The sequence below is a fragment of the Lissotriton helveticus genome, chromosome 2_1 (assembly GCF_964261635.1).
Source record: "Lissotriton helveticus chromosome 2_1, aLisHel1.1, whole genome shotgun sequence".
Taxonomy (NCBI): Eukaryota; Metazoa; Chordata; class Amphibia; order Caudata; family Salamandridae; genus Lissotriton; species Lissotriton helveticus.
The window spans coordinates 1,062,467,180-1,062,489,678 of NC_136059.1; the positions used below are offsets into that span (position 1 = coordinate 1,062,467,180).

The following is a 22,499-nucleotide window of genomic DNA, read 5'->3' on the forward strand; positions in this document are numbered from 1 at the left end:
ACTTAAGTTCCCCTGGAAGGCTACTGATCCATACGATAGCATTTGGATCAGTTTAGCTTTGATTGCTGCCAGGATTAGTTTTCAGGTTGGCATGGGGAGTTTACTGTGCATCTTTTGAAAGGTGGCAATAAGTGAAGCAAGGCGAGGCTTTAGTGTATTTAAGTGGGGCCTGGGAGAATGGCGCTCATGGATCCAGACCCTAAGATATTTGTGGCTGGTACTTTGTTCTACTGGATTACCTCCCAGGAACCATGTCCCTTCTTTTTATGGCCATTTTATTAACTATTTTAGTTTTGTCTAGATTAACTGTCATCCAGTTTGTTGCACAGTGTGTTCAAGTTTTGCAAGCCAATGCTTTACTAAGATCTGAAATGAAGAGGTTGAACAATGTTAGGGCAAGTACACAACCTTGTTTTAAGCCTCATCCTATTGGAACTGATGGTGCTAGGCCCTTGTTCATACCTAGGCTGATATTTGCCCAGGTTTCGGAATACAAGACTCTGGTATGTGGAAAAGAATAACAACAGATCTATGTTGGCTTTGAAAATGAAGGTGTTTCATTTATTTCCTTTAAAATCATAAAAAGAAATGGGGCAAGGGATTTAGGGATAATTCACCTGTCTTTGGGAAGGGAACAAGAATAAAAAATTGTGCTTGAGTTCTTGGATTGGGGAAAGGCAACAGAAAAAAACACTTTGGAAGATCAGAGGACCAGTCGACTATATACAATGTGAAATAGGGATAATACAAAAAGAAATTAAATTGTTGAAACAATTAGCACAAAACATAGTTCACAAGTCCAAAAGTAATGTTAAAATCCAAAGTAAAAGTTGAGCAGAATATTACATTCCATCCCCTAACCGTGATGGCGATTCCAAAATCCTAACCTGGATTGATGGAAAAAGTCCTAGATATTTTCCTCGTTCAACAATAGGCTCGCCTTTAGCTCTACCTCAAGCACACTGGGTTGCTGTGGGGACTGACTGCCACCTAACATTCTTTTCACACTAGGGTAGGTTTAGGGACAGAGGAGGAAGACATACTATGAGACACAAGAACACCTGTAGTAAAGGTGTGAGAAACAGAACAATTATAAATTGCTGCAGTTCATGAGGCAGCAGAATCTGATGTGCCGGTCACTGTGCACCTCTCGGTGTTTCTTCACCTTCTCCTCCACCTCTTAAAGGCCCTAAAAGAGGGCTTGCTGACCAGCAATAAGCTGCCTCATGGCTTCCTAGAAAATAGCCTTGGTTATAAACTCAGGAGCTGGGCAGTATGTTAGGGCTCAGTTATAGCAGGGGTCAATCTTACCCTTGGCTGCAGATCTTGATGGTGGGCACGTGCAGTAGGAGGAGGGGTAACTAGGGGTGCTGCTGGAGGACTTGTGGTGGGACCTCTTGAGTGGTGAAGTGGTGAAGTGGCGATACCAAACCTGAATGAAGAAGGGGCCTATTCCTGGGCTACCACAGATGTATGTTCTTGTTGACCAGGAGGAGCCCTATTGTGTGACAAGTGATATCCAGATCTACCACCCTCTTGGTGGTCTCCTCATCCTCTGCCTGGAGTCTCTTACATCATCTCTGAGTGACTTTCTGGGCAGGTGAACCCTCCATGATGGTGGATGCTCCCTCTTCCGCTGTGGCCTCATCTGCCTGTGTCTGACTAGCAACAGAGATCCTTGTTCTTCTTTGCCCCTGGTCACAATGCTAGTTGTAGTCCCCGACTCTTAGGGTGTGAACAACTACTGTACTGCAGCATGTGACAATGACCTGCCAGATCCCAGCTGAAAATATGTCCTCCCTTAAAGATTAGGACACTTAAGAAGGGCCACCTCCCTGAGCTCCATTTCTAATGAGAGAATTTAGTGGCTCTCTATTCACCATCCTTAACCATTTGGTGGATTTTTAACCCAAAAGGAGCGTCAGGATGGAGGAGAATTATGTATCAGCCATCAGAAGAGGGTGAGAAGAAGGGGGAAAGGGCATTCCAGACATCCCCTGCAACAAAGACATGTGATAATAGTTATGATGTAGTTACCACGAGGCTGTACCAGACAGCCTGGTCATGCACAAATACAATCTTAGGGCCTGATTTAGAGTTGGATGGACGGGTACTCCAGTTCACCATATTACAAGTGAAATTGCATATAATGCTCTCATAATACGGGGGGCCGATATCTGCCATGTTTGTGATGAAGTAACCTGTCCACCAAACTCTAAATCAGGTCCTTGGTGCTATTTATGCCCATTGTGATGGAGTCAAGTTAAACATGGCTATGTTTGTGATGCTAATCCATAGACATTTGTGCAATCTCAGTGTTAGTTAAGTGTACCTAGTAGCTGGATGTGTCACTGACATGCATGCAATGGCTGAGAGAAAATCCAGCTCTTGTTTTTACATACATAAAAGGCAGCATATACATTAGTGAAGCAGACCCTGGCAACCCAAACACTTTGCATGATGTAGTGCCAACAGTCTGTTACAGAAATGTTGTTTCCTGTGGTGGAGTGGCTGAAGTGCCACATGGGTACAATCAATGTCACCTAATACCCTAGGAAAGTGGGTCGTAGCATGGAATTCCATTTCAACCCACTACCATTTCACCTGAGACTGTTTCATGGAGAAAAACGGGCGTAGTCAGCTGGCGATGCATGTGGGCATGTGTTGCAAACACCATCATTGGCTTGCTTGTGACATGTCAACATTCTTCCCACTGGCCCTTTCATTTGGTAAAGTAGAGAAAAAATTGAGTGCAGCCACTAGTGTGACGTATGCAGAGATGTCCTGTGAGTGGATTGCGGGGATGTGAGCTGCTGCGTCTAGTCTGCAACCATTTCAAGGATCACATCTGGAAAGAAGTGGTATCTTGCAATTGCTGCTCAGTGAACATGCCAAAGATGTAGATCCTCTAACTGTAAATTCACTCTCCAATTCAAGTAATTTTCCTCACAATGTGGGGAAAGGCGACAAAAATATTCACTGACCTGAATGAAAATTGGTTTTCATTGTGGCTTCCCTTCTTATGTAGCCAGTCTGGGTGATTGGTTGATGCTTTAATAATTTTCATCTGTTGATTGATATGGTAGAGTCTTGACTGTTCACTCCCTTCTTGCAGTAGAGGGTGAGTTAAATGCGAATGAAACCTGGTTGCTATATGGGTGTCTTCTAATTTCTAGCTATGTTTACTGGCATGTGCTTGTGTTTACATTGTTTAAAAGAAAAGAAAATGTAATAAGATTTTGAAATAGGAATATGCTGGCACAAAGAAAATACGTTTTTTGTTTACTTTCCTATTGTCCCTCTATGTGGTATTATTCTCTGCCTCGACTAATTACTGTGACAGTCCTGTGCTGTGCTAGGGCTTGCCCATGTGGTCTACTCCAAGGCTTGGTTGGAGTTGGTTTAATCGGGTTTGTTCAGTAGTACTAATGAAGTAGACGTAGGTATAACTTTGGTGAATAGAACGTGGTGTGCACTTTTGTGGGTGTTTAACTATTAGTATGTGCCCCCCCATGCCACAGGATACTTCCCGTTTTACATCGAGTCCCTACATTAAAAACATAAACCCATACCTCTGCATGCGGACTCCTCCGTACTTGTGGTGGAGAACTCTGTGTGCAATTTCAGGAGAAGGCAGGAGTAGGCAGAGATCTCCACCTGGAGTTTAGTGAATAGCATTCTTGGGTATATAAAGTAGTACTACTTGAGTACTTCTTACGTTCTCAAAAATACTTTGATGAATAGTCCCTGTTCTTTTCTTTACACCCTAGTCCAAATTGTTGTTACATTTCTCATTGCTATGAAATCTTTACAATTCCTGAATGTATATACAGTTTCTTATTCAAGTATGACAAAATAATGTTTTTATTGATTTCTGTATTTTTATACTACTGCCCATAGAGGCAAATAGAAAAGAGTAATTTATTTTAACTAAAAAGTGTGTTGGCATTTAAATGTGAATAGATGTAAAGCTCTGCATCACGAAACAGGCTGCGCTACAGTGGGCTGAAGATGCATATCTTTGAGCGCGCCACAGGCTCGAGGCAGGAAGTGAGACTACGCTCAACAGCTGCTAAACCGCAGTGTGCGTCAGCGCTAATGTGCTGAAATGGCACCCTACCGTTTCACGGGAACACTAGTTGGTGGTAATCACTACTCCACTGGGGATGTGCAGCCAGCAACTGGCTTGTGAAACAAACATGATATTTCAAACTAGACAACTGATGGGGGGTGAGGGCAGAACAAATGATCTGTCTCTCTAAGACCGCAAAATGGCGCTGAAAAGTTATGGTTTGTGTCTTTTTTTTTTTTTTAAATGGACCTTATATAAGTGCGAATTCTCATGTTCAGAAAACCGAGTTATTGAATGGAGTGGGAAGAAAATAGTTTTACAAATCCATGTTGGACCAATTTCTGAGTAAAAAAAAACTTGGGCCTATTTGCGGCAGCCTTTACTTGTCCAAGTTTATCCAAAGTCTGAAGAACAGCATCGTGCAACGCACATTTCTATTTCTTTTGGAAGGGAGATTCTTGTGGATATTGGCTGTAAAGAAATTCTGAGGATGTGGCCTGTAAAGTATAATATCCTCTTAATGGGAACAGATGTCTGGCTCATAGCAGAGCTCAGCACTGTCTCTATACAACAGCACAGTTTAAAGCGCATACATTTAACTTCGAGGCAAACCCAGCGCTCCAACATTTTCAAAACGCAGGGATGCGCCATATTTACAAAAATACGGCACACCCGTATGTTCATCCTAGCTCTAAAAAGCTGCCTATTTCCAGCACAGGCCCACTTACGCTATGCTGTAAGGGTGCCGGCGTTGCAGGGGCGATTGTTTATGTGCAGGAAGGGAAAAGTTTCCTGGTTATGTTTACAGTAGCAAAATAAAACAGCAATTGCCACACAAGAATATTGGTATGCATCCTTCCATCATGAAAGACCCCCAAGATCAAAGTTTCCTGGTTTTGTTTACAGTAACAAAAAATACAGCAATTGCCGCAAGAGAGTATTGGTTTATGTTTGGAAAATTTCTTAGTAAAGGATCAGGAGTTATAGCTAATCTCTGACTACTGTCCACTATAAGAAAGGCTTCCTACCACCATCACCTCCGTATCAGGTTAAAAATGCACAGGGGTCCAATCTGGTGTAAATATGGAGAGATGTTGGACTTTCCCAAAAGTCTGCGTACTTAGCAAATGCTAAGTTTGCACTGAAAAAAACGTTATCAGTTTGGCCTTACTGTTTTTCATCCCTAAGTGTCATGTCTGCAAGTGTATCTGAAGAATTGGTCTAAGTGTCATGCTGAAGTGGATCTGGGTGTCAATAGGCAGTAGTGAGATTGTGGATGATCCATGCTGTCAGGCAGGGGACATTTGGCTACAGCTTCTTTAACCTCTTCAGTGCTGCGCGAATTTCGCTGCAGTGCTGAAGGGTTTAAAAGCGTATTGGCTCATGACGGAAATGTTCCGTCATCAGCACCGGAGCACCGACGCTGATGACGGAACCGTTCCGTCATGAGCATGGAAGGGGTTAAGAAAAATGGAACTATTAGACAGTCACAAATGTCTGATCTATTGACTTAAAGCTTGACAATGAAGGTGTTTATGACTTTTTACCTAATCTGGAAAAACTAAAGGACATGCCTGGGCAATTTACGATTTTAAGAATTGTAGTCATAAATATTGACCACAAAAATATTGGCCTACAAAAGTATCAAGTTCAAAATATCATATACTCTAAACCTATAGGGCCCTACTAGGATGGGAGGCGGATCGCCTCCGCCGGGCCGGGTAGCCACTGCTGTCCTGGCGGAGGCAATCCGCCCGCCATTCATACCTAAAAGACCCCCCATCATATTAGAATGGCTGGGGTGTCCGCGGCGGATGGAAAGACCGTCCACCGCTTTTCCGCCAGTCGACTCGTCGACTGGGCAGAAACACCGCCATCCATATTATAATGATGGCGGCAATTGGCCTTTCCATGGCGGTGATGCCGCCATGGAAAGGCATCCGGTCTTCTGTGTTGGGGGCCATTGCTGGCCCACGGGATATTGGGGTGGGTGGGCGGAGTACTTGGAGGGGTACCCATGGGACCCCCGACATTTGCATGCACAAGGTGGCAGGCACCGCAAATGCACAACATGCAGTTTTGACATCGCGGTGGGTGCTGCTTGCAGCACTGCCCGCCGCAATGTTAAATATATGGGATGCGCCCGCCAGTGTGGCGGGCGCATTATGATCAGCACAGCGGGACCGCCGCTCCCCTGGCTGGCGGCCCGCATACTATTAGGGTGGCATCGTAATGATGCCCTTATTTAAAATAACAAGAATATTGATATCAAAATATCATCCTACAAAAATATCTAGAGTAAAAAATGTAGAATACAAAAATATTGGTTACAATACTTAGGGCCTCATTATGATGGACCACCATCGCCACGGGCAAGTGACCATCTGACAGTGTGCCGGAAGTCTCCTGCCTGCCCAATTACGATACGACTACCATGCAGGAGGTTGTAAAATGCCATTTTCTACTGTGCTTCTGCTGCAGCCCGGAAAAGGGTAGCAGCACACTCAGCAGTAGAAAAAGACACTTTACAAACATCCTTGCACTGTGTGCCAGACTCAATGTGGTGCCTGGCACACGGTGCATGGATGTGTAGACACATGTGCTCCCCCGGCCACTTAGCAGTGGCCCACAGGGTGCGGGCCATTCTTGGGCACCCAAAGTGCCTTGCCAGCTGTCTTTCCATGGCAGTAGGACCATCATTGAAATGTTTATGAATACTCAGAGGTATTACTATATGTGTGTTGACAACACTTGCGTAGCCCACTTCCATCAATAGTTTGTTGTAAAACGCATTTTGCACTGCTTTGTCGCAGATCAAACTGTAGATTCATGTACCATCTTTTGCAGATTATATGAATCTAACCCTATAGCAAGAAAAACTTTGCAGATCAAAAAGCAATGTATAGTTCTTAATTATGGCGCTAGGAGTTTTAAATTGAAGCATGGCTTTTAAATTATTAAATCGCCCTATCATTTTGAAAATGTTCATATTTTTGTGATAGTGTACATCTGAGTGATTGTTACTGTTTTTGTTGAAAACATAATGCGACTGAATTTTGGAAATATTAAATAAATGATTTAAACTATTGCGTTATCTATATAAGCCATTTGTTAAAATGTGAATTGATCCATATTTCTGTAATGATTAAGGGGCGTATTGCAATGCTGGTTGGATGAGTGTCTGACAGACATTGTTTCAGGAGTGGAACCGCCCGATAAGTAGTCAGCGATTCCACTCCCGATATTATGATGTAACCACCAGCATAGCAGCCAGAAACATAGCCTTTACCATTGCAGCTTTTGCTGTGGCCCAGAAAAGGGCCACAGCACAAGCTGCAATGGTAAAGGGTATGTTGTTGCCTGGCACACAGTGCATAGATGTTTGGGGAGGCACCACATTTGCACCCCAGGCCACACAGCAGAGGCCTAGTGGGATAGTGGCCCTGCTAGGGGCCCCCAAAGTCCCTTTCTGACACACTTTCCATGTCGGAAAGGTCAACATGGCAATGATGTCAGAAAGGGACAACCTAATCCCAATGGCAGTGCCTGCAGAGCCACGGCCTCCAGTGTAGGGATTAAGCCTCTGGCCAAAGCCCCAACGGAATCCATGATCCTGATGGAGGAAGCGGTCAGTCCCTCCGATGACATCACTCCGACCGCTGGCATCATAATCTGGAGGTCGAAGCGATGCCTTGGATGTTGGATGGATTACCACCGACGGTCTATCGCTGGTGGTCCGTCGGACATCCTCATAAGGTCCTAATTGTTTATTGCATGCTGTTAAGCTGTAGCTAAACCAGTTAAATATGTTGATCTACAGTGATTTAAATCATACTTTTCAAGATCAAACAGTCTCACTTTTTTTTAAAGAAAACATAATGTTCTAATATCATTTTGTATTTCATTTCAGGATTTGGGGAGCCACAGAAACATTACGGTGGATCTCAAACTATTTCTGGATAAATATGGATTTGATGCACTTGTCATTTTGGCCAACAATATATCAGAGGATCAGCTTACTAAGCGACAAATAGCTGTGTACTCAGATAACATGGAGCTTAGCAATCAAGTAAGTGCTAAGAATGAAACATTCCTTTGATAACTGACAACATCTTTTTTTCATGACAACGTATGTTCTACTGTGCTTTTCAACCATTATTTTGCTTTCGTCATGAATCTTTGCCTGTGTGCCTCCACCTCCAATTATTCTTTTTCTTTTTGGACTTCTGAGATTTTTTAACATAGTTTGTGGACTGCAGCCTACTAGACAGGTCTCTCCCATATGGTATCTGCTCTGATCGTATGTTTTTGTTCTCCTAATACCACCTTTACATTTGTGGTACTGGTCTGACTCCTTGCCTAGCCCTCAGGCTGACACTGATGAACATAATCAGATTAATAATTAGTCCTTTGCAAGGAAACAACAGAAGTGCCGGCCACCTTGTTTTGTAGGTCTCGCGCCTAGCGCTGCAGTGCGCAGCACTGCTCGTGCAGCGCGAGCCCTCTTGTAAGGCGGGGTTTTGAAAGCTGCTCACATGCTCGTGCGTGTGAGCAGGCATTGCCCGCCCGCCATTGGCTTCAGCGTGTTTTTTTTTTAAACGGCACAGGATTGGGCAAAAGCGGGCACATGTCCCGCCTTTGCAATACCCATTCCCGTCCGTGGCTAGAACGCACAGCAGCGCGTGTTCGCCTCGCTGCCACGCTCTCTCCATCGCTCCTCTGTGGTGCGCGCGCATTCGCGCATTATTTGTTTTGTTGCTTACTTGTTAATCTAACTGCCGTAAACAGTGTCCTGTTATCTATATCGTTCTTGCATGTATTGTGTGAATAAGGAGGGGGGATGCAAGCGCCTTTAACTCAATTTTTACGTACAAAGCAGGGGAATAAATCGTGATGCAACGTCTATTTCTAGTATTTACTAAATAGTAGATTGCACACTTTACTCATTTCAATGGTTGATGTTGCATCAGCTGAAAAAGCAGTAACTATGGCTTTGACTAGACTACATTGCTCTGTGATCCGACTACGGGGGGCAAGCACGTCACACACTCACCGCTTGCAGTTTCTGTGGTAAGGGGGTCGAGATGCGGGTTACTGAGCGTCTCTGCAGTCAGGATGGGACTGCGTGACCCCTGTCGTAAATAGCTCCTAGAATAGAGCCTCGGCAGCACCCGCCTAAAACCCAGAAACCGCTCTGGGCCATTAAACTACCCGCAAGCTGCAAAGATCACGTGGGTCTGAGAGGCAGGAATTGCGGTCGGTGTCGCCTTAATCCTCAAGCTACCGGAATGCATAAGAAACCGTGTCCACGCGATGGCCCTGGCTGCCACGCCGCCCGACGTGTGGTCAAATTCCTCCCACACTGCTCCCACACCCGAGTAACCCGCAGCCTCCTCCCACCGCAAGACAGGGTAGCTGGGTCAGCTGCTCCGCCATGGCGAGGGAACCACACGGTGCCCACACCCTCCACCCATGTGCACCACTCACTCCCCAAGTGCCTCGGCCCCAGAACCGGCAATCCTATAGGTAAGGGAGGGTGTGCCCAGTCTCACAAAACAACTTTCTATAGGCTCCACCAGCGGCCATATTGGAGCCAATGCTGCATTTCCCTGCTTGAAACCCAGCCAAGCTCCGGACCCATTGCACCAGAGAGGTGTTGCACCTTGAATGTTGCAATCCGTCCAACATCCAAGGCATCGCTTTGACCTCCAGATTACGATGCCAGCGGTCGGAGTGATGTCATCGGAGGGACTGACCGCTTCCTCCATCAGGATCACGGATTCCGTCGGGGCTTTGGCCAGAGGCTTAATCCCTACACTGGAGGCAGTGGCTCTGCAGGCACTGCCATAGGGATTGGGTTGTCCCTTTCCGACATCATTGTCATGTTCACCTTTGCGACATGGAAAGTCTGTCAGAAAGGGACTTTGGGGGCCCCTACCATTGTGTGCCAGGCAACAACATACCCTTTACCATTGCAGCTTGTGCTGTGGCCCTTTTCTGGGCCACAGCAAAAGCTGCAATGGTAAAGGCTATTTTTCTGGCTGCTATGCTGGTGGTTACATCATAATATCGGGAGTGGAATCGCTGACTACTTGTCGGGCGGTTCCACTCCCGAAACAATGTCGGTCAGACACTCATCCAACCAGCATTGCAATAAGCCCCTTAATCATTAAAGAAATATGGATCTATTCACATTTTAACAAATGGCTTATATAGATAACTCAATAGTTTAAATCATTTATTTAGTATTTCCAAAATTCAGTCACATTATGTTTTCAACAAAAACAGTAACTATCACCCAGATGTACACTATCCCAAAAATATGAACAATTTCAACACGCTGAGGCACACGCTACTAGGTTTTATGGCCCCTGCCTCACTCTCGGAGCCAACATTACGCCGCTTGCACATGCCCGATCTCAATCCCGTGCTCCGCCGTGCTCTGGCCTTGATTGTAATAAAGTGTGGCCTATAGGCCTGAGCTGCCATCTGGGGAACCAGTTTAGAGTCTTGCATCGGCTCGACACCCAGGCGCTCTGGGCGCATCACTGAAACGTCCGGTGCTCAAGTAAGTAATATGATCTTGTGTAATGTGGTCCTCCTGTAAAGTGCTCTCGTGCCTTTGGGCACAGTTTGTTGCATATAAAACTGCACAAAAATTGACAATAGTTGTATGTGTGGCACATGTGCGTATGTGTTTGTACGTCGGAATAAAAGGAATAATAATAAGATAGCTGTGTGCCCAACTGTCTCTTTAGTGGCACCCATGTGGGTGCCTATCTCCGTGTATACATATGTCTGTGTCCACCTATGTCTCCATAAGTATGTCTCCATGTCTAACTTTTTGTGTGCACGTTTATGTATTATTGTCTATCTTTGAGAGTGTTTGTTTTCAGGTGTTTCTGTGTTTTACGGTTGACCTCTGTAGATGTGTGTGTGTGTTCATGTTTTTGTTTAGGCTGTGATATTTGATTGTATGTGTGTTTGAGATCTTGTGCTTATCAACCTATCTCTATGCCTAGTGTGTTTGATTTGTGGTGAGTTGATGTCATTTTGCCTTCTCTTGCCACATAGCCCTGCCGTATAATTCCAGTGGCCCTGGTCTTAGCCTTTGTACGTTATTGTGTGAATATGCAAGCTTACTTCCATGTGTCTAATGTAGTGTCTATCTGTCTGAGTTGTGGTGTGTTGGTGGCATGTTAGAGTTGTAGTCCAGTGTCAGTCGGTGGCGTGTAGAGTGTTGCTGCAAATGTGTCAGTATGTGCATCCCCGTTTTTTTTGTCTAAGCTAGGATTCGCACGTTTGTGTGTACGTCCACATGACTGTCTTTTTGGGTGTATCCCCATGTCTCTTTTTTGGTTATATTGTTTTACTTTGTGTGTGTGTATGTCAGTTTACCTAATCTCTATGTTTGGATTGTGGTAAACTTCTAAACGTGTGTTTGTTGGCGAGTGTTTTTGTTCGGATGTGTGTGAGTTTGTCTCTCCCTGTGTTGGTCTGTCAGGGCTGTCATATGTGTATGTTTGAGATGTAGCATGTAGTTGTATCTGTGTTTCTTAGTTGTGGTGTGTTGGTGGACAGATGGCAGTTTTTACATGTAAAATTACCCAAACATCACAGCGAGGGGAAGTATAATAACGGCACACGGCATTATATAAAACCCTGTTGACATTACAAAGCACCTATGATGTATGATAATCTGGTTGTGGTGTGTCATGTACAGCTGATCCCACTTCTGCCAGAATCTAGGCCTGGTGGACAGCACTACGAGGCAATATAAACTTTACCTTCATCCACCTCTGTGGCATGTATGTATTTTTTACGATATTTCCAGCACTTTTCCATATATATCTAAGCACCCACCCAAGGACAGCGCCCTGTGCGGCCGCACCTGTCGCACTGCCCTAAAGATGGCCCTGTGTGGCTGTATACAATCACATTTTAGCTCTAAAAAATAATGGTAGTGTTGGCACAGTGTCATTTAAAATCACATATCGCAGTGCAGTCGGTGCTTCCGCCTTTCAGTGTATACATCCAAGGGAGTGCACCATGCGAGGACCTGCCTTCGTGTGTGCGCAGAGATCTCAGGGGCACTATGTCCAGTATCAGTACGTAATATTATTATTGTTATTGGATTTGCCTCCCATTTTTAACACAGGTCCACAAGTACCAAAATGCATGTGTAAAACAACAGTACGAAATGGACTATTCACGAGTACCATGGAAATTGCTGAAGAATCCTTCATTTTTGTTCAGAGAAGAGAGAGGGATGAAGTGGTGTCTCTTTACTCATATTCCTGGAAATCCTTTGCGGTTAGAACATTGTGTGCTGCTTTGGAATGTGACTTAGTTTATTTTTGTTTACATTTCTTTATTAATTGTAAGATAGACATATCACACATAAAAATGGCATACATTCCATAAACCCTATATAGGCTACAAGTTCAGTTTTACACATCTCGTGAATTCATTAGATCCATTTTAAGACAAACCAAGCATTTGCAATTCAATAGGTCTGGCATGTTTGAGCTATTGGCGTTGCATTATTATTAGCAATGCCAATAGCTCAAACTTTTAAATTGTGAGACCTATTGCATTGCAAAGATTGGTGCATTTGGATCAGTTATGGAGCTACAGAGCAGGATTTGGATTGAAAGTTTGCATCTGAGTATATATTTCTGTTACCTGTTTTGCTTTTCATACTGATTTGAAAAAAGGGTTTTGCTGAACCAGATTAAGTACATTATTTATGTATTTGCACTTTCACCTCTCAAAGGCCATGCCTAAGTCATATTTCACCCAGAGGTTTAAAGTGTAACATACACAGTACCCAGGAAAGAGGAAACGGACTGACCTGGGCTTCCATTATTAATTATGTGATTTTTTTTTAGAGGGCACAATCACACCTGGCTATTTAGGGATGATGGTTCTGAGCCGAATGAAAGGGAGGAAACAAAAATCAAAGAGCAAAGTCCTGGATTTACAACCCAATTTAAGTTTCCCTCTGAATTAAAAATGGTTAGATGTGATATGCAGGCACAGTGTTACATTTCCTCAGCTATGATGTTTTGAAGTTTTCAGACAAAAACTGTGTACAAAATTAAAACGAAGTTCAGTAGTAACAGTTTGAGGTTCACCGGGACCTAGGCACAATTTCAGGCTGGCCATGATTGAGCAGAGATAGGACACACCAGGCATATCTTTAAACATAGTCTCTGAAATGAAATTCTAAATCCATCAACTGGGCAAGATTCAGGGCTGACGCTGGTGAGGGTGGCTCAAAACCAGAAACAACATCATCAAGTTCCAGCTGAATCCATTTGTTCTGTTGTCAAAACCTCCAAGTGGACAGCTCACAATCTTCCACTATCTTCACTGGACCTATCTGACGCATGGCAGATTGCACAAAATATATCATACGAGGCCCTGATGAACGTGTCCAAAATGTAAAGAACATGGCACCACATTTCTTCAAATGACATGGGTGTGCAGAGCATTAACTGGATACTGGGAGGAGGTGGGGAGGAAACTTGTAAGAGTGACAGGTGTGCGCATCCAAATGTCAGTCCACCGCTGCCTGCTTGGCATGGTACCTAAACCCAAACGGGCAAATATGCAGTGTAGAGTTGCAAATTTAGGGGCCTATTAGGATGGCGGGCGGACTTTCGTGGCTGCACTGTGTGCCTTTCTTGGTGATTTCGACATTCACTCGAATCATTTTTCCTGTAAAACTGCCGTTACAGGGGATTTTATGGCCCTGGATGTCCACCTCATTAACATTGCCCCCACTCATGAGGCTGGATATCTGCTCGACCCTCTATTCTACAACCTGAAGCGCCTACAGGCAGACCAGTCAGTACTTTTATCCTGGCCAATCACTTCGCTGTACCTATTTCCTTCTATATCGCTTTAGCACACTGTATGTGGGAGGACCAGCTAGTCTGCTTTAGTAGTAGCTGGTCGAAATTAAATGTGTCTGCTTTGAACTCCACCTTAGAGTCAAACTATCCAACAATGAGCAACTCAGTGGAATCCGACTCACCGATTATCGATCATTGGCTTTGGGCCTCACTTGATTCTTTAATCCCTACTAGGCATAGGAAGCATCACAAAACGCTTTCCCCAAAGATTTTGGAAAAACGCATGAATATACAGCTCACATTGTATACGAAATTAAATGGTCTGCTCCACCCCTCGTAGCCAGTTTTCAGAGCAGGCCATAGCATGGAGTCAGCTATTCTCTTCATCACTGAATATCTAAGGCTGAGGCACCAGTTAGATAATGATGGTATTGCTGCGGTGATCCTCTTAGATTTTAGTGCAGTGTTTGACAGGGTTAACTGTAACACTCTTCTCCAAAGATTAGAGGAGATGGGTGTGCGGGACAAGGCCATGTCCTGGCTAGGTTCTTTCTTGCAGTACCGTGCACATTCATCAGCATCGATCAAATCCTTACCCATTATCATCTGGTGTACCTCAGCACTCCATCCACAGTCCTACCCTTTTTATTCTTTATGCAAGGCCACTTGCCGATAATGTAGAAAGTTGGGTTTCACACTCTTTACATAAACTGACAACACCCAGATTGTGGGCTCCCTGTAATCTCAGGAGGACTGGAGTGTTGAGGCAATGAACATCTACCTTGCAAAAGTTTCATCTTGGATGAACGCTAACTCCCTTAAGCTGAATGGGAATAAAACTGAGGTTGCGTTAGTGAGCAATGTCTTATCTCTGGACTGAGGGTATGGTTAATGTTCCCACTCCAGTACCTGTGGTTAAGAATCTTAAGTACCAGGTTGTCTAAGGGTCATCAAATTACCAAAGTTACTTCCACCTGTTTTGGTATTCGAAGATGGCTCTGGAAAATTCATCGATGTCTTCTGGTCTCAGCCCAAAGAACTGTAATTCATTATCTCCAGGCAGGATTATGGTAATATTCTCTATCTAGGCACCCCAAAGAGGCTGCTTAAGTGGCTTCTGATCTTCATTGAATACCAATCGAACGACAAGAGCAATTTAAAACACTATGTTACATGCATAAATGTTTATCTAATTCTGGCCCCATCCATCTCAGATCCTTGGTGTCACCATATAAACCTGTGTATTTTCTGCGCTCAAGCAAACTAAATCTTGCTGTAATTCCCAGAGTTAGGAAATCCCTGCAAGGAGGTCGATTTTGTTTCTATTTAGGTCCCAAGCTGTGGAACTCCTTACCCCCCTCTTTGAGGGCATGCCATTCTCTTTCAGTTTTCCACAAACTGATAAAAATGTGGCTGTTTTAATATTCTTTGATAGAGAAGGCATAACTTGAGATATCTGGAGGAAAATAATGCTGGGAAACCCTTTTTGGGTTAGACATGTGCTTTATAAATCAGTATAATAATAATAATAATAACAATAATATTAGTCTTGTAGACATGGAAGCAATTGAACGGGATGATAGTGACCACAATGCACTATCTTTGACAATGAGAGGAGTCAATTTTTCCACTATGAGCAACTCAAACCCAACCTCAGCTCCTGATATCACTCTGATAGTCACACATAATCTCCGTAGCGTAAAATAGGCATCTATTCAGAGAAATCAAATAAATATGGCAGGTTTATACAAAACTGTGGTAAGTATAGTAGGACCTTATGAAAATGCTCCCATACCAGAGATCCCAATTGGTCGTATACACCTCTTAGTTTTTGACAATATCAAGGAGGTATTGCTGAAGGAATTAAAATCTAGAACACTAGGGGGCCAATTACAACGCGGCCCATAAAGGCTCCGACCTGTCCTCACTACGATGGAGGAGGTCGGAAAGAAAACTGGCCGGTCATTCCGGCTGTCTTCCGACGGACTCGGAGAGCCCCTTGGCCAGACGGAAGCCGTCCAGTAATCTCAAGGACGGGCTTTTCCGCCCTTGAGATTACGATGCACGTTTTTGAGATGGATTCCAGGCTGGCCTGTCCAACATTGAGACCATGTCGGAAAGCATGTTTGGGGGCCCCCAGAGGGGGCCTCTTTGGTGCACAGCCTCCTGTTGAAGGCCGAGGGGGGCATTATAGGTGCCCCCTGTTGATACCTGCACCTTGTGCTAGGCACCTTGATGTGCCTGCCACGGGGTGCAGGGATGAACAGCACCTCCCATTTTACTATGGGAGAATGCATTATGTCCAGTTTATGGCTGTAATGCATGCTCACATAGTGAAATGTAGGAATGCTACCGAACAGTGTTCGGTCACATCCTAATGAGGCGGTCGAGACAGCTAACTGGGTGTCGGTCAGTCCCACGACTGAGTCGGTGTCGGCAGAAGGAATTCTGTCCAACGTCAGAATCAGGCCGTAGGTCTAAAAAAAAAAAAATAGGACATGTTACAATGCAAACATTTACAACACATGCCTTTACAATGCGGTTTTTACATCGCAACATCCATTACAACGCATGATTTTACAACGCATGCCATCACAATGCATTTTTAGAAACTACTTTTACAACGCATTCCATTACAACGCATGCCATTACAATGCATACCATTACAACACATAATACTTTTAGGGTAAGTGTTGGATAGTGTAGTGGTAAAAATTACTATTCCCACTCCAGTGAGACCAACAGCAGGGTAAGTGTTGGATAGTGTAGGGATAAAAATTACTATTCCCACTCCAGTGAGTGCAACAGTAGGGTAAGTGTCGAATAATGTAGACGTAAAAATTACTATTCCCACTCCAGTGAGTGCAACAGTAGGGTAAGTGTTGGATACTGTAGAGTTGAAAATTTCTATTCCCCATTACTTACCTTCTAATGCGTTGTAATGGCATGCGTTGTAGTGACATGCGTTGTAATGGCATGCGTTGTAGTGATATGTGTTGTAATGGCATGCGATGTAAAGGCAGTTGCATTGTAATTACTGTGTTGTAAATGTAGTGCGTTGTAATGACTGCGTTGTAATGGTTGTTTCCCAAAAAAACACTTTGTTTAATAATTGTAGAAAAGCAAACGTTAAATTGCTTGTGGCTCTCAAGACATGAAGTAAGTAAGTCATCGTTGAAGCAACCACAGAACACACTTCAGCGTTGCATAGAAGCAGGAAATCATGGAAAGAGAACATGAAATTAGGCTTGCTCGAAGCAGTCAGGAAGAAAGTTAATAGAGCCTTTTGGCATATTGTTGTCTATGGCAGCCTGGACACAATTAGTACTGTTGAGTTCCACATTGAATCTAGTGCATGGGTGCAGCATTTTGCTGGCTTCTATTTTGAATCCCCCCTGGTTAATATTAATCCGACAAAGGATGTGCTTGGCCCTCTATGCATTACACCCCTGCTACAAATAACTGTGCACGAAACGATTAAGGCCATCCAGTCTATGAAAAGTGGCCCCTACTCCTGACAAGATCTCGGGTGACCTTTATAAATTGAACTACAGATATGCACACAATACATAAACATATAATCAACAGTGGCGGCCAGTACAGTGCGGGGGTGGCATGGCAGGGTAGAGGGGCTGGGGGGACGAGTGGGTGGTAGGTTTAACCAAAAATAAAAAATCACTTACCTGATCGCTGCATCTCTCCTCCGTCACTCCCACGTCATCCCTCCGCTCCGGCTGGAAGAAAGAAGCACCCAGGCTCCCCAGAGCCAATCACAACTCTGAAATGCAGTTTTTTGATTGGTCTGAGCGCCACAGTTCGGGACTCAGATGGGGAATGGGAGCCTGGGCATGTTCTCCACCTAGGCTGTAATGCAGGCTAGGTGGACAACATGCAAAGTGCGCATGTCAGTTTGGCCACTCCAAGACGGCTGGCCAAACCATCATCAGCACTTTAGAGTGCAGCAACCACTCCTCGTCCCCTGCCCAGCCGAACTGGCGGATACTAAAAATAAAATGATAATAACTTATGTTATTATCATTTTCTTTTTTCTTTTACACTGCTACTTGAGCAGTGAGTCGATGCTCCTCCACCTTAGCGGAGGAGCCGCCACTGATTATTAACCGCATGCGCGCTAGCGGTTTTCCCGCTGTGCGCTGCATTTTTTTAAAAACCGTGTTACATGACGAGCTCAGCTCGTCATGAGCGTACGAGCGTCGTCACTCATGACGAGCTGAGCTCGTCATGAGCGCCGAAGTGGTTAAATGCCATTCTGGGTGGAACACAACTCTTGGAGACCTCGAAAGGGGCAAAAATAGTCACTTACAAGAATAGATTAAGGTTTAGCTTCCAGATTGGATTCAGAAATAGGGTTAGTTATATAGACCAGGACCTTCTCCTGGTATTATTATATTCGATACATGAGAACTTGAAGAAATAACCCCTCCACTTAGCTTTTTTTGACCTAAGAGCTGTCTTTTACTTGGTCCTTAGAGCAAAGATGTGGAAGGTTCTCCAACAAATTGGAAAACCAGATTATCTTATCCATGTTAATATACTTGGATATAACAACTGTGCACAAATGAAATAGGGTAGGAATGGGGAGCTCTCTTATCGCTCCACGTACAGAAGCTTGTTAGACAAGGATGTGTATTCACACCTGCATTATTCTCTCTCCACATTAATCATGTGCTGATTACCTTATTGAGTGGATCCCTCGACCCCTCGCAGTCCGGCTTCAGAGCCAACCACAGCACCGAGACCGCCCTCATCGCAGCCACCGACGACATCCGGACCCTGCTCGACAAGGGGGAAACAGTGGCCCTCATCCTCCTGGACCTCTCCGCTGCGTTCGACACGGTCTGCCACCGCACCCTAGTCCAGCGCCTCAGCAACATCGGTATCCAAGAGAAGGCACTGGAGTGGATCATCTCGTTCCTCGCCGGAAGAACACAAAGAGTCCGCCTCCCCCCGTTTCGCTCCGAGGCCACCAAAGTCATCTGCGGCGTCCCGTAAGGATCTTCACTCAGCCCCACCCTCTTCAACATCTACATGAAACCTCTCGCAGCCATCGCACGCCAGCACAACCTCAACATCATCTCTTACGCCGACGACACCCAGCTGATCCTCTACCTCACCAGAGACCCCGACACCGCCAGAACCTGCCTACACGAAGGGATGAAAGACGTCGCCGAGTGGATGAAGGACAGCTGCCTGAAACTGAACTCGGACAAGACGGAAGTCCTCATCCTGGGATCTTTGCCCTCCGCCTGGGACGACTCCTGGTGGCCCCCAGCCCTGGGCACCGCACCCAAGCCAACCGACCACGCACGCAACCTGGGCTTTATCCTGGACCCCTCCCTCTCGATGACCAGACAAGTCAACGCCGTATCCTCATCGTGCTTCAACACCCTGCGTATGCTTCGCAAGATCTTCCGCTGGATCCCGACCGAGACCAGGAAGACTGTCACCCAGGCACTCGTCACCAGCCGACTGGACTACGGAAATGCCCTCTACGCCGGAACCACAGCCAAGCTACAGAAAAGACTCCAGCGCATCCAGAACGCCTCCGCCCGACTCATCCTGGATGTCCCCCGACGCAGCCACATCTCCAGCCACCTGAGGAACCTGCACTGGCTCCCCGTCGACAAGAGGATCACGTTCCGGCTCCTCACCCACGCACACAAGTCTCTCCACGACCTGGGCCCCAAGTACCTCAACGACCGCCTGACTTTCTACACGCCCACCCGCCAGCCTCGCCCTCACAGCCGTACCACGCATCCGAAGAGCCAGCGCCGGAGGAAGATCCTTCTCTTACCTGGCTGCCAAGACTTGTAACTCCCTCCCCATCCACCTTCGGCTGACCCAGGACCATCTCGCCTTCAGGGAACAACTCAAGACCTGGCTGTTCGAGCAGTAGCATACCCCTCCCCCCAAGCGCCTTGAGACCCTCCCGGGTGAGTAGTGCGCTATACAAATGGCATGATTGATTGATTGAATTATGACTCCCCAAACCTCCTAGGTGTTAAAATACCTGCCGTTTTATTTGCTGATGATGCCCTCTTGATCTCCAAGATGCCTATGGGATAGCAGACCCTTCTTAACAAGCTCTGAGGGCTCTGTGAGCAACGAGGGTTGGAAATTATTGTGACAAAGACAAAGGGCCTGATTACGATGTTGGGCAGAAAGCCTTCCACCAGCTGTCGGAGGCTTTCCGCCGACATCATAGGTTTCAGTCCGACCGCCATATTAGGATTGCGGCATTCAGATTGAAACCTGCAGAAGGATTCTTTATACGCTTCGGATGGGCTCAAGTTGCTCGTCAGAATGTCGGAAGCCACCATAATCCCCTTATGACGGTGGAGCCAAGCTCAGCTCTGCTTTCGGGATTAAAATGGCACTTTCCAGCAGACTTTTCATGTCGGCTTTTCCAACATGGAAAGGCTGTAGGAAAATGTCTTTGGGTGCTCCTAGCAGGGCACCCTTCCCCTCGGCTCTCCGCTATGGGGCCTGGCTAAACATCCCTTCACCGTGTGGCAGGCACAGTGAGGTGCGTGGCACACAGTGCATGGATGTTTAAAAACATACATTTTACAATGGCAGTTTGTACTGCGGGTCTTTTCCGTCCTCCGCACAAGCTGCCATTATAAAATGAATGTCACCGACTGCCCATAGTACTGTCGCATCCTAACACTGAGGTCGGAATGGCCGCCTGAAGGTCATGTGGTTCCAGACCACTACGGTGCCCGACATCGTAATGACCCCCAGAGTTTATAGTCCTAAATCCCCATAGGCCATTTAAAAGAGGACTATTAAAGGGTGAGGTAAAACCCCTTGATAGAGTTAGTAGTTTCAATTACCTATGGGTAAAATTAGCTAATACCCTTTGAGGGTACACAAACTATAAAGAGCTCTTTGATATTGCAACATAGAGTGGCAACTATCCTGAAATTGCACAGATTGACAACGTGTAGGCCGAGGTTTCCGTTCTTAACAATTGATTATGCAAAGGCTCACGGTAAGTGCTAAAACAGAGATTAGGGGTTATTGCAGAATGGATACTTGCCTAGAGTGGAGAACACGTTTGTGAGGTTTTTGATTAATTTGCCACAGAGCACTTCTATTGCTCCCATTGTTATTTGATTTAGGTCATAGGAAAATAGCATTTAGCCAACCTTACACCTCTGCTCTATTGGTTAAGACTCTGGTCCACTCCCAAACTAAAGTTGTGTAAGGATGCATTTGTGGAATTCAGAGCTCTGGATAAAAAAATGTAGCATATCATGGCTCAAATACATGAAGGACTTGGTCTATTCTTTGAATTTGGGAGTGATATGGGACGATATGCTCTCTATCCCCGCTTGGGTTGGTGCAAAGAGACTGTTAAAAGAAAGGTATGTACTGGATAGCTGGTGCAGAACAGCTCCACAGAATAGTCAGTTTGAGAACATTTTGGACCATATAGTAGTTCCTAACTTTGAGGTTTATCTTGATAACATCATGCCACCAGCAGCAGAACCCCTGTTTGTAAAATTTAGTTTGGTGACCTTCCCCTTAATAGTTTCTACTAAAAATGGCCATTAAAAAACAACAATTTTAATATATAACCGGCGTGCAAACAAGAACCAGAAACTAAGGCACATTAAGGTCGGAAAGCATTCCATCCAACTCCTTCTCGGAATCCTTTCTGACTGACTCGGGTTCGGAGACTCCGACCGACTGAATACGTTGGTTCCGAACACCATTCAGTCGGACTTCCATTGAGTTCAATAGGAGCCTGTGTTCCGCCTGAAAACACAGGCGGGATGGTTGCAGAAAAACTTGCACCCTGTGGCAGGCACCGCATGATGCCTGCCACACTGTGCATGGTTACAAAGAGGTGTCCAATGGGTATCCCTTTGGGCCCCTACCGTTGATAGAAGAAGGCTCAGATAAGCACTGCTCAGCTAGCAGGAGTAATTTTGGTGTGGTGCACTTTTGAAGAGAATGAGTGTTGCAACGGCTTGGAACCCCTCAACCTGCTTGGGCAACCACTTTGTGCACCAGCTTATCCAGTTCTGAGAGAAGATTGCTCGAGCTTGTGCACATCACAGAGTGGGAATCACAGACCAGGTTGCAGCTCTGGGAACACAAGGCACCACTCTATTTTCCACTTGGGAAGAGCAGCCTAGAAGTAGATCCAGATGCCTCCTCATCAGAACAGTTACCAAGAATCTCATGAGAAAGGTCTAGTAGTATGTGGCTGACAGTCATGGGCTTGTTTGGAGTGGAGACAAAATATTGAGTTGGAAATATAAACTTGAAAAAATATTGAGTAAAAAATATTGTGACATGGATATATCGTCAGCAAGAATATCGTTGTCAAGGATATCGATTTCAAGGTAATTAATATTGATTTTTTTAAATATCGAAGTCATTAATATTGATTACAAAAATATAGTTGTTTATAATATTGTGTTTTAATTTTTGTTATTTATTTTGGTATATATTTTAAATGTATATGATGTAATTTGTTGTATAATTGTTTGTTTTTTAATGTATTTGTAAAAAATGTTGTAGTTATTAAATGT

At 45.0% G+C, this 22,499-nt stretch overlaps 1 protein-coding gene across 1 annotated transcript in view; it reads left to right on the plus strand.

Annotated features, from left to right (window-relative positions):
• PRUNE2 (prune homolog 2 with BCH domain) overlaps positions 1-22,499 on the plus strand; it is a 1,307,647-nt gene that overhangs the window by 852,063 nt on the left and 433,085 nt on the right. The window contains exon 7 of the mRNA XM_078677810.1: positions 7,983-8,141. Coding sequence (XP_078533936.1) covers positions 7,983-8,141 — 159 coding nt within the window. The remainder of the gene's footprint in view (positions 1-7,982; positions 8,142-22,499) is intronic.